Source organism: Caretta caretta, chromosome 10 (assembly GCF_965140235.1).
Source record: "Caretta caretta isolate rCarCar2 chromosome 10, rCarCar1.hap1, whole genome shotgun sequence".
Classification (NCBI taxonomy): domain Eukaryota; kingdom Metazoa; phylum Chordata; order Testudines; family Cheloniidae; genus Caretta; species Caretta caretta.
Window position 1 is genome coordinate 60,520,027 of NC_134215.1, and position 12,543 is coordinate 60,532,569.

General features: G+C 42.2%; 1 protein-coding gene across 12 annotated transcripts in view; it reads left to right on the top strand.

The window, feature by feature from the left end:
• The window catches only part of RAB27A (RAB27A, member RAS oncogene family), a 72,262-nt gene that overhangs the window by 56,532 nt on the left and 3,187 nt on the right, over positions 1 to 12,543 (top strand). For all 12 annotated transcript variants that reach the window (XM_048867191.2, XM_048867192.2, XM_048867188.2 and 9 more), the window contains 3 exons: positions 1,357 to 1,442; positions 2,808 to 2,911; positions 4,559 to 4,682. In XM_048867191.2, the coding sequence (XP_048723148.1) occupies positions 1,357 to 1,442; positions 2,808 to 2,911; positions 4,559 to 4,682 (314 nt within the window). The remainder of the gene's footprint in view (positions 1 to 1,356; positions 1,443 to 2,807; positions 2,912 to 4,558; positions 4,683 to 12,543) is intronic.

Consider the following 12,543-nt stretch of genomic DNA (forward strand, 5'->3'; position numbering starts at 1 on the left):
CCATCCTGAATATTCTAAAGCCATTTTTTATAAAATTGGAAAACTTTAGTTGCTGAAATTTTATCTGAAGTGAGGATCCTGTCAATAAATATTGTAAACAATTCATGCCATAATATTACTATACCAACAGGGCATCCAGTACAGAAAATAATCTGGCATTGGGTGTTGGATCTGGGCTCTGATTACCTGGGAAACCCATTCTCCCATTGTCTTCAAAGAATTCAGGAGGTGGCTCTTGAATTATCTAAAATGTGTGGGAAATGTTATTTTTGATTTGAGGCAATGGAGAACCGCATTGATTACCATACCACTGCAACGCTGCTCCCTGCCGCACTTACACGTTCTTAGTTGGCACCAAGCCCATCTTGTTAGCATACGGGTACGGGGGTTTCAGATGACTTTCAGCAGAGTCACTTTACCTGGGCTACTCACCCCACACTCAACATGTATGAGTACCAAGGGGTTTTCTTGGTGCAGAATGTTCTTGTTCAGACTTGCTGCTTATTGGTGAGTAATTGTTCTAATGGAGGAACCAAAACAAAATTATCAAAATGAATAACTGTCTCTTGCTTGGAAAATAAACTTGATGGTTTTGCTTTGATATGCCTGTCTGACACTGTGTGACAATTATCCTGTGACACATTCTGTGCCAATGATATTGCCTGTATATCCATAACCCGAAGATTAAAGTTCAGTAATACCAATAGGAAAAGGAGAGGAAAACCAAAACTGAAAATGTCTTCTAGACAATGACTTGAAACACTATTTCCATTTGATGCTCTTCATATTCAACAGATGTCTTTATTTATATTCACCTGCTAAATAATATGGTAAGATCTACACTAGATTCTTCTTAGCAACCTTGTGACAGTTAAACAGAAGTCATTATCTCTACAGTCATATTCTGTTTTGCTGATGTAGTTCTGTTAATGGAACAAATATATTGCCACATTACATTATCTGATTGTGCTTTTATAATTGTTTCAATTTGAACAGAGTGAAACCGTAATAGTAAAACTAAAAAGAATCAAGCCTGCCTAATGCAAATCATAACTACATTGAATTTCTCTTTAGCTCTTCTTAGGTTATTGGAAACATTTTCTCTTGTCTCATTTGATGCTTTTCTTTTCTTAAACATTTTACTAGAGGGCAGGATCAAAGCGGGCGCCTACAACTCAGCCTTATAAGGCAAAGAGATGGTGTCTGTCTGTAGTGTTGATTCTTAGATCAACAATGCATTAGATTGTTATTGGCATCAAGACTGATTAAAGTATTATACTTTAAACGGCAGTTTTTTGCAATGCTGTTGAGAGTGGACTGCTGACACTTCTATCTTGAAAAATTGTCTCTTTACAGATGTATAGATCCAACGGGCCAGATGGCGTTAGTGGCAGAGGACAGAGGATACATCTGCAACTGTGGGACACTGCAGGGCAGGAAAGGTGTGGCCTTTATATGAAGCAAATGTGACTGTGCTCACTAAACTATTAACTGAACTCAAGTGCATGAATTCTCCTGTTGTCTGTTGCATTTTATGAGCATGCCTCTAGATGAATCAAAATGTGCCCTTATTCTGATGTTAACAGCAATGTGATCACAATTTCCCTGGGGCGGGGGTGCGGGGTGGGTGGGTTGTTCTTACCTATAAACTTTTTTTGTTGTTTTTCTAGCTTCTCTTTCTCATCTGGCTATATAATCTATTTTCTTAATTTATCTTCTTGTTCTTTCATTCATTCTTCTGAAGATATTAAGACTCAGTGGAAGCCATACACATGAGGTCAGAATGTGGGTTCTGCCAGAAGTCTGCAGTGCATATTTGGTTATAGCTACTTGCACTCTGTTGAGGCTTTCATTAGCTCTTGTAGGCAGCTAGAAGTGGCTTTAATTTATTTGAATGGTAACTATTGAGGATGATATATATATTATGCTGTGCTAGCAAATTTATATCTAGCACTGTATCTCCAACCATTTGCCCTCTTTCAAGACCAAAGCCAGTAGCTATCTGTGGGTCACATCCTGCAGTCTTTACCAGTTCTTAGGTAGGCAAACCCTCCATTGTCTTTGATGTGGACGTAGAGATGCAGGATTCATCCCTTCCTTTGTAAAGATCAGGTAGATGGCTAGTGAGAGTCACTTTCTAATGTTCTATCCTGCATGGAATCCAGTTTTTGTCCTGAATATTGTCGGCAGTTTCTCTTCATATAGAAAGTAAAAGTTGTGCATATTCTTCATGTGTCCTATTTGTGTTTCAAAAGGCTTTAATATCGCCACATTTTTGGTCTGACAATGTTTTAAAATATTGTCAAATTTTAAATGCACAGTCATGAATTTCAACATGATTTGACAGGTTTCAGAGCAGCAGCCATGTTAGTCTGTATTCGCAAAAAAAAAAGGAGTACTTGTGGCACCTTAGAGACTAACCAATTTATTTGAGCATAAGCTTTTGTGAGCTACAGCTCAATTCATCGGATTTGATTTGAATTTCACTTTGAATTAGATGCTTTTTTCAAGTTGATCAAAATGTGCTGTGTAATGTAAGGCTTGATCCAAAGCATACAGAAATTGATAGGAGTCTTTCCACTAACGTCACTGGACTTGGATCTGGCCTATAGTAACTTAATTGGTTCAGGTTCAGGCCTTATGTCAGCAGAAATCAGACCTGACTAGTGGTGGTTCTAGTACAATTAAATTTTAGATTACCTCATTTGTCTGCCTATTTTATAGTATGATCATTTTTCAAAATAATTGACTCATCAGCTATGCCTTATGAAAGGGAAACCAGCTACAGCTATGCTTTGTATTTCTAGGTTTCGTAGCTTGACAACAGCTTTCTTCAGAGATGCTATGGGCTTTCTTCTCCTCTTCGATCTGACAAATGAGCAAAGCTTTCTCAATGTCAGAAACTGGATAAGTATGTCACTTCTTTAATTGTATGTCACTGTTTTTCCTGTGCTGCATTTAGAAATATGGAGCTCCACAAAGGGGTTAGGGCCAAAAATATTTGACTTAAAGCTTTCTAGAAAGGAACAAAATGGAAATCTGCATAAAATAGCTGTGAGTGAATCTGGTTTCCAACACTGTATCTGAAGCCTTGGCTTTCTTAACTGGCTTGCTGCACTCACAAAACCTCAGTCAGGCTGGTTTCGTGCCCCTGATGTTCGTAATGCAATGTGAAATTGGGTGATGTTTAGTAATTAAATTTGAAATCAGCCAACTTTAAACTCAGTCCTGATTCTTTTGATTGAGAGCTTGTCACCACTAAACACCTGGGAGTTTTGTTCTGGAGTTTGTTATGGAAGAGACAGGAAGCACTTGCCTAACTGTTAATGCAACAGGAACAGGGAAGTACTCACTTTCCCATTGCCAGCAGCTCACTGGAAAAGCGCATAGGCATATCCTTCATCCTTAGACTGTGGGTTCACAATCTAGCACTCAAGGGATTTTGAGGCACATCTGCTTCAGTGATTTGGATTTCCAGTGATTGGCTGGCAATGGGTGCAGGCATGTTACCTAGCTCCACTCCACTGAACCATAGCAAGAGGTTTGGTGCATTTTGTCCCCTAGTCAGAGCCATTAGTATCGGGGAGGGGTAATGGGCAATACTGGATGACGTCCCCTACTGGCTGATGGGGTGGAACATTGTGCTTAACATAAAATCTGCACATCCATAAAACCAGTTTGCATGAATTGTTATTGAAAAGAGGCACGTGTACAGAATATCGAAAACCATCCATGGCTACTGGTCTATGGTAACGTCCTTTCCTCCGTATATCATAAAAACTCCGTTCTCCAGTACTGTAATTGAAGACCTTTGAGAGTGTTATGGAAAATCTTAACAAATATTGTGCCCTTGACTTCAGTGGAATTGCCGTTTGAATGGATTTGGCTCGTTCCGTGTATTTTCTGTATTGTCCTGCTTTTTAAATATTAGGCATGCTTGGACTGAAGTAGGATTTTTGTTTGAGATAATCTGCTTGTCTTTCAACTGATGTCAAAACACTCTGGCATCACAACTGATTGTGGAGATGAGTGTCCCAAAGTGGAGTAATGACTTCACATGGAGAGAAGGGTGGTCTGGGGTCCTAGCACTCGGGAGACTAGGCTGAGTTCCCTGCTCTGCCACAGACTTCCTGGGTGACCTTTGGCAAATTGTGTCCGAGTTTCCCATCTGTAAAATGGGGATAAAAGCACTTCCCTACTTCACTGGGGTGTTGTGAATGTAAATACATTAGGGATTTTAAGCTCTTGAATCATATAGTAATGGGGGTCTTATAAACATCTAAGATAGAGTAAGCAGCAGGACCAGATGAACTTATAAGCAGCAAAGATCCCACTGGGGTGAAAATATTGCTACTGCTTTTAATAAAATATTAAAAAAAAAAAAAAGGTTGGGGAAGAAAACGGGTGAGAAATTGGCCCCAAACTTATTTTTCTCATGTCCGAGAATAACTTCCCCAAGTTCTCCATTTCCCTTTTTAAAAGGTACTCATGTTCTAAGTGAACATTATACATAACAGAATAAGATAAGTCCTGCTTTTGCTGTTTGTTTTGCTGTTAGGCCAGCTACAAATGCATGCGTATTGTGAAAACCCTGATATTGTATTATGTGGAAACAAAAGTGATATGGAAGACCAGAGAATGGTGAAAGAAGAGGAGGCAAAGGAACTTGCGGAAAAATATGGGCAAGTATCATCTTCTTGTGGATAAAACAAAACTAAATGTGTTTTTTGAAAGGTCTATGATGTTGCTTCGTGTATTGGAAAGCTCTTGTTAGAATGGTCATCTTGGAACACCCCAGGGACCTGTCTGATCTCGTATCCTGTCTCTGACAGAGGCAATTGCCACACGCTTTAAGCAAAGATATGCACTTTATTGTGCAGTACTGCAGCATGAGGGAGGTATCTTTGTGCCCCTCTGCCCTTGCAGTAGAAAACAAAGTAAACACCTCTCCAGAACTTGATGGAGAATACATTTCATTTATGAGGAGATGAAGCTACACAGAATCCTAGAAATGGCTATAAGGCTGGAAGGGACCTCAAGAGATCATCTGGTCCATTCTCTCTCCCCCCCCCCCCCCACCCTAATGATGAGGCAGGATTAAGTATACCCTGACAGGCATACATTTAAGCTGTCCTTAAAAACCTCCAACCTCTCTAGGTAACTTGTTCCAACACTTAAACTTTCAAACTCTAAGGATAGTTTTCCTAATATCTAATCTAAATCTCTCTTGCTGAAAATTAAGCTAGTTAATTGTGTCCTACCCTCAGTGAACATGAAGAACAGTTGATCACTGTCCTATTCAGAACAGTCTTGTCTACATATTTGAAGACTGTTATCATATCCCCTCTCAGTCTTCTCTTTTCTAGACTAAACATGCACAGTTCTTTCAATCGTTTCTCATAGTTCCAACCTCTTTTAGTTCCAAACCGTGTTTTCTAAACCTCTTATCGTTTTTGTTATCCTCTCTGGACTCTCCAATTTAGCCACGTCTTTTTTAAAAGTGTAGTGCCCAAGACTGGACACAATAGTCCAGCCAATGCCTCACCAGTGCTGAGTAGAGCAGAACAATTAACTGCTGTTAGTACACCTCAGAATGACACTTGCCTTTTTCACAAGAGCATCACCCTGTTGACTCGTATTCAGTGTGTGATTCATTGTAATCCCCACGTCCTTTTCTGCAGTACTGCTGCCTAGCCAGTTATTCCCCATTTTGTGATTGTACATTTGATTTGTTTCTTTGTCAGTGCAGCACTGTGCACTTGTCTTTAATTTCATCCTATGGATTTTAGACCAATTCTCTGATTTATCAAGATCATTTTGAATCCTAATCCTGCCCTCCATAGTGCTTGCAGTCTTTCCCAGCTTGATTTCATTTTCAGTTTTTTGAAGTCTACTCTCCTTTGTCGTCCAAGTCATTAATGAAAATATTGAATAGTACCGGATGCAAGACAGACCCCTGTGGGACCCCTCTAGATACACCCTCTCAGTTTGACAGTGAACCATTGATAACTAAGGCTAAAATTTAGTCAAGGGTATTTTTAGTAAGTCATAGACAGGTCATTCATGGGGCAATGAACAAAAAATCATGGCCCTGTGACCTGTCCATGACATGTACTATATACTCCTGACTAAATCTAGGGTGTTCTGGGGTGCTCTGGGGGCACCGCTGGTGCCAGGACTGCTGCTGTTGCTGGAGGGGGGGCAGTGGAGCTGGCCCTAGGGCCCTAGCTGCTCCAATGGCCCTGGGGTCAGGCACAGGGGCAGGCCGCAGAAGTTCCAGAGGTCCCGGAAAGTCACAGAATCTGACCTCCATGACATACTTGCAGCTTTATTGATAAATACTCTTTGAGTGTTGTCTTTCAACCAGTTGTGCATCCACCTTACAGTAATGCATTTAGACCATATTTCCCAAGTTTACTTATGAAAATGTCATATGGGCAGAGGTGAAAATAAGTTGGTCTGGTATAGTGTACTGGTAAGAAAGCCGGTACACAGCCAACCGCGCTGGCAGGACCGCTGATGGAGGGGTGGGGTGGGGCAAAAGGAGCAGCTGCCCCAGGGCCTGGCAATTTAAAAGGGCTCGGGACTCCCAGCAGCAGCCACAGCCCCGGGCCCTTTAAATCGCCGCTCGAGCCCTGGGACTCCTGGCTGCTGCCGCTGCTACCCCAGGGCTCCAACAGTGATTTAAAGGGCCTGGGGCTCCAGCTGCTGCCGCAGTATCAGCTGGAGCCCCAGGCGGTGCGGGCTGGGCAGTGCTGAAGGGCTGGTTGCAGGAGTCTGGCCCCAGCCCCCCCCCCCATTCCACCTGAGGCCCCACCCCTTCTGGGGGCCAGAGCCGCCTCCCCACCTTGCCCAGGACCCCAGCCGCCCTGCGTACCGGTAAGTTCATTAAATTTCACCCCTGCATATGGGACAGTGTCAAAAGCCAAAATCATGATTAATACTACCCTGTAGTATTTAGTATGACTACAGTAGGCAGAGAACCTAATTTCCTTGTGCAGTGAAACCCAAGAGTATCGTTTAGTCAGATTTGTTCATCACATTAAATTCTGGAAGAAACTGGAGGCAGTACTAAGCAGTGGCACTCTTATTTTTAAGTTAAGCTTAGCCTCACAAATTGTCAACCCTGTTTATTAAGGAGGGACAGAGCAAAATGGGGTTTAGTGCAATAATCCTTCCTTCCTTTTTCCTCCTCCAACTTACATGCTTGTGTAATGCTATTTGTGGGGCACTAACCTCAAACCAGCATCGTTTTGTAACATGTACCTTTATAAAAAGGAATGGAAATTTGGGAAATGTGAAGCAGTAGATGATGTGTGTGCATATCGAAATCTTTTTGCATGCCACTTCATACGTTGATATTACTTGCAGAAGGTGAAATGTCTGTTAATCTTGTGGTCAAAATACCAACTTGATCAATTTGGGAATCAAAAACTAGAAGGCTGATTCACAGATCAGATTTGACTCTGTGAGCTGCTCTATGGTTCTCAGTCCTTATAAGTGGATGAGGAAAGTTACTACTAATAGAGATGTTCTTACATCTTCAAAAGATGGGGTAGAAAAGAGGAGCGACCCTTCCTCACTGAGTGAGCTGTTGCTGCTGCTAACCATTCTGGATACTACTGAAAATTTCCCCCCATGCCTGTTACAAGTAAATGTTGCGTTTAGAGTGGGACAGTCACTAGGAGACTGATTAGTCCATTATTAAATATTTAACGCTTAGCATTTTAACAGCATTAACTAAACCTCACAAATTAAGAGAAAAGAAAAGGAGTTCTTGTGGCACCTTAGAGACTAACCAATTTATTTGAGCATAAGCTTTCGTGAGCTACAGCTCACTTCATTGGAGTGAGCTACAGCTCAGGAAAGCTTATGCTCAAATAAATTGGTTAGTCTCTAAGGTGCCACAAGTACTCCTTTTCCTTTTGCGAGTACAGACTAACATGGCTGTTACTCTGAAACCTGAAATTAAGAGAAGACAAGCAAGAATTATCTGCATTTTACAGATGGTGGTGACCTATTAAGGCTACCATGCATGGCAGCAGGAGAGGAGATTTTAAAAATTCCACCTATGATTTATCTCTGTAAATTTGTGCCTAAATAAATAATAGGGCTCTCCCTCTACTAATCCAACAGGTTCCTTTGCCTATGATTGCCCAGTTACCTTTGTGTCTCTCAGAAATCCAGGCTTTCATTTCTCTTTAATTGTATAAACAGAAGCATAATTGTGTCAACCAAAGGATTCAGGTGAAAGTCATTTGAAGCTTTTCATTCTTACAGTCTCCACCCTTGCATTCCTAACCTTCAGCTACGTTAGCTATTTCTTCACCTAATGAGAATGGAAGATTTACGCAGTATGACAGAAGCATGTAGGTTGCTCAGCAGCGGGCCCAAGAGACAGTTCCTTGAGGCTCCAAAATCTCTTTAACTAAAAGGATTTCCTCTCTCATGAAATGTGTTGGTAAAACGTTATCTCAATGATGTGATCTTTAATGGCTTAAAACTTTTTTATCGGTATAAGAAAAGGAAGAAATGCTTCTGTATTTACCGGAAGGGCCCGTAATTCTGTCGTTTGTTTCAGCTCCATGACGAATTACTGAGTCTTTCTTAATCATCTGCAGAAGGATCCAGCATTTCCTCCTAACACTTTCATGTTTAACACATAGCCCAACAGTCCAGTGCTTTGCAGTGTGTGTATTCAATGAACCTCTCCCCAGTTTTTTGGACCTAGCACCCAGGATACTGCTAAAATCCACTTTTGGCACATGAGGGAAAGAGAGAGAGCAAGAGTGCTAGTTTGAGACTTATTGCTCTAGTTATGATCAGCCCTCATCTCCATTTTAAAATGTTACTGTGTTTGTTCACAAACATGTTCGATCAAATTAGCTGACAGGAAGCTGAATGCAACTGAGCAGACAGTGTAAACCAGGACAGACCATAATCAAACTTTACTGGGACCAGCGGAAGGCTGCTGATTTCCTGTCAAAAGGGAGATAAGAGAGAGAAGGGTGGATGTTAGAGGCAAATTGGGTACAAGTTCAGGTTCCTCTTGCTCTCTCGGCCTGCGTGATAGCCCGCTACTTTGGGGACAGTGGCTGAAACAAACCTTTTATATTAGGGGCTTTAACGGGCCAGGACAGATTTTGCAATAATATACTGCATAATACATATGCTCTGCCCTGGTGGGCCAAGTCCCTTGCTTGACTAACCACTCTTCTATCCCATTCGCAGTATACTTTTGAACTAGGCAGCTGGGTTAGACATGATTCATTCTCAAGCCCCCTCCAAGCACACAAATAATAAGCCTGTGTTTGTTTCTGCTTCATCAGGAAAGGCATTCTAGGAACAGAGACTGTGTTTTTTATCACCACCAAGTATAGTGCCTGTGAGTAGAGGTCCATGTGTTCTTTTCAGATCCAGACCAGAAAAGACATCTTGGGAAATAGCTCTTGGGGAAAAATATTCTCTGCTCCTGCAACTGCATTTCATCTGGTCATTTCCTCTACTGTGAATAATTAGCACCTGAATAAGTCTGTCCTTATTTCCATTGATAGATGCCCAATTTATTTATATACAAGTATTTAAAAAAGCAAGCTTGTCCAGTAACAACAAGGTCCTTGAGTCATTCCTCAGGCTGTCAGGATTAATTTTCATGTATGTAGTATGTTAAAAAAAGTCCATAAATTAATAGATTTTAAATTGTTCAATAGATAGTCTCCCCCCATCTCCCTTTGGTCTTGTGTACATTGCTTAATTTATCATATTGCTTATTCTTTGCATTTCATATAATCAGGAAATAACTGATTTTAAATGAGACAAAATGGAAGTGTCATCAGCTCTTTCCTCTCTGAACCCCTCCTAAGTAAATTGGTTTTAAAATTCAACCACACCCTTTGGCACACTGAGGCTGCCAAAATAGAAAGCAGACAGACAAGTTGGGTGAGGTAATTTCTTTTATTGGACCACCTTCTGTTGGCAAGAGACAAGCTTTTAAGCTTACACAGAGCCTGAGAAAGAGCATTAAAACATATTACCTCACCCACCTTGTGTCTAATATCCTCGGACCAACATGGTGACAACAACACTGCATACAATAAATATAAAAAGCAGTAACAAGTCAAGGTGGAGAAAGGAAAATGCTTTGTGTATCACAGCTTCAGAAGAGGAGTTGAAGTGGTGGTGTGATGTTGTCTGGAACAATCATTAGCTCTCTTCACTTGGGTGAAGCTGCCAGTTACACTTACAGTATTAGACATGACTTGTTGGATTCTTCTGTTGGCAATAAGAATGGCTTGGTGATTCGTTACATAGCTGAGATGTAAATGACAGAATTACCTGCCCTTCCTGTAAGGCAGTACCTGAGATTTTTCCGAGTGTTTGTCTATTTGTTCTAGGCTGAGAATTTCACATTCTTGTGCTGAACAGTTTTCATGGGGAATATGGCAGTAGTTTACAAAGGATTAAAAGTGTACCTTTTCCACCTGAATTGGTCCCAAGGAAAAGTTTCAGAGATCACAGAAAATCAAGAGTTTGATGTCTGTGGAAACTGCCTCTCCAGTTCCTAAATGGATCACTTCTTTTATTTTCTCCTCCTCACTCCTTCAGCAGCTGTGACCTATACATGCAGTCCCAAAAGATGTTAGTGTTTTTCAGTGTTATACAGTGTACAATTTTGAGACTGTAACTTAGTTTTCATGAGTGCAGGTATCCTTGCAGGGTGACATACTAACTGTAGATGGAGCTGTAATTTTATGTCAAAATGACTTTGACCCAGAAGAGCAGTGTATAAAGCAATAACTAGGGCAAGTTTCCAGTTATTCTCCTGGGGCCACTCTCACCTGAAGGATTTATTTCAGTGGGGAAAATCTAGAATTTCACTAATATGCAGCCTATTTATTGGATTAATATTGCAAATTTATACTAGACTTGTAGATGATACATGACAAAGGTATGTTCACTTAGAGACTTTTTGTCCAACAACAGATTCAAAATATTGAGAGAACAAAGTATTTCTACCTTTTTACTAAATACATCTCCTTTATTTCATCAAATGAATATTCTTTCCCCTGTGTTTGCATCCTGTGTCAGAAGATGAAGGAGTTATAAACAAGGATTATTCCCTCTTTAGCTCTGGAGCACAGCTTCAAGTGTTTAATCCAGCAATGGGCAAACTACGGCTCAGGGTCCGCATCTGTCTCCTTAGATGTTTTTAATCTGGCCCTCGAGCTCCCGCCAGAGAGCAGGGCCGGAAGCTTGCCCTGCTCCGTGTGGCTCCTGGCGGCAGCAGCAGCATGTCCCCATTCCGGCTTCTACACATAGGGGCAGCCAAGGGGCTCTGCATGCTGACCCTGCCCAAGCACTGTGCCTGCAGTTCCCATTGTCTGGGAACCATGGCCAATGGGAGCTGCAGGGGCGGCGCCTGCAGATGGGGCAGCATGCAGAGCTTCCTGGCCGTGCCTCTGTGTAGGAGCTGGAGCACGGACATGCCGCTGCTTCTGGGAGCTTGAGGTAAGCGCACCTCTGACCCTATCCCTGCCCCAGCCCTGATCCCCTTCCTGTCCTCCAAACCCCTTGGTTCCAGCCCGGAGCACCCTCCTGCACTGCAAGCCCTCATCCTCAGCCCCACCCCAGAGCCCACACCCCCAGCTGGAGCCCTCGCCCCCAATTTCGTGATCATTCTTGGCCCGCCATACAATTTTCATACCCAGATTTGGCCCTCAGGCCAAAAAGTTTGCCCACCCCTGGTTTAAACAGACTTTCAGGAAGTTCACTAAATATATAAGAAGCAGAAATGTTGGGGGAGAGTGGGTTGTCTGGACTACCATGGAGTAAAAGGAGCAGCTGAGGAGAACACTGCACAATAGCTAGATGACTTTTGTATCCATCTTCACTACGGAGGATGTTGTGGAGATGATACTCTTTCCTGGTAATAAGGAAATCTCCATTTCCCAAGTCACCCTTTCCCATCTTTCTTCTCCAATGTGCGCAATTCAAGGTTGTCCATCCCTGTCCTTTCCTCTTCCTTTCCGCTTTCACGTGCTTTCCTCCTCCTGTTCTCTCTCTCTTGCTTTTTCCCCTCAACTTCAATGCCTATCTCTGTCCCCTATCTTGCCTTCACTCCTCTTCCCCTGAATTGCTAGTCTCTTCTTGCACCCTAAGGTCCTGAGAGGAACAGGGAATCCAGATCAGTGAAGAGACAATGATTGACCATCCCACATGCACTGCCCATTGTCTCTGATGTTTGCCACTGCCCCAAATCTGAATCCTTAAGTGGCCCATTCTCCCCGGATTCCTTGCAGCTGCCACTCTGTGCTGGAAATAGTGAGATTCACATAATGGGAGAGCCCATGGAGGAAGCACCTAGAGCAGGAGTTGAAGAGGCAACTGTTCTCTGAGACCTTGAGGTCCTTAGGAGCCGGAGGAATACAATAGGATGAAGAGTGTTATGTCCTTGGCTCTTTTCTGCTGGAGAGAAACTTTTGAGGGAGGGACATCACATACGCACAGTGGCTGTGGTACATACATTTCCCACCCCCCCTTTAA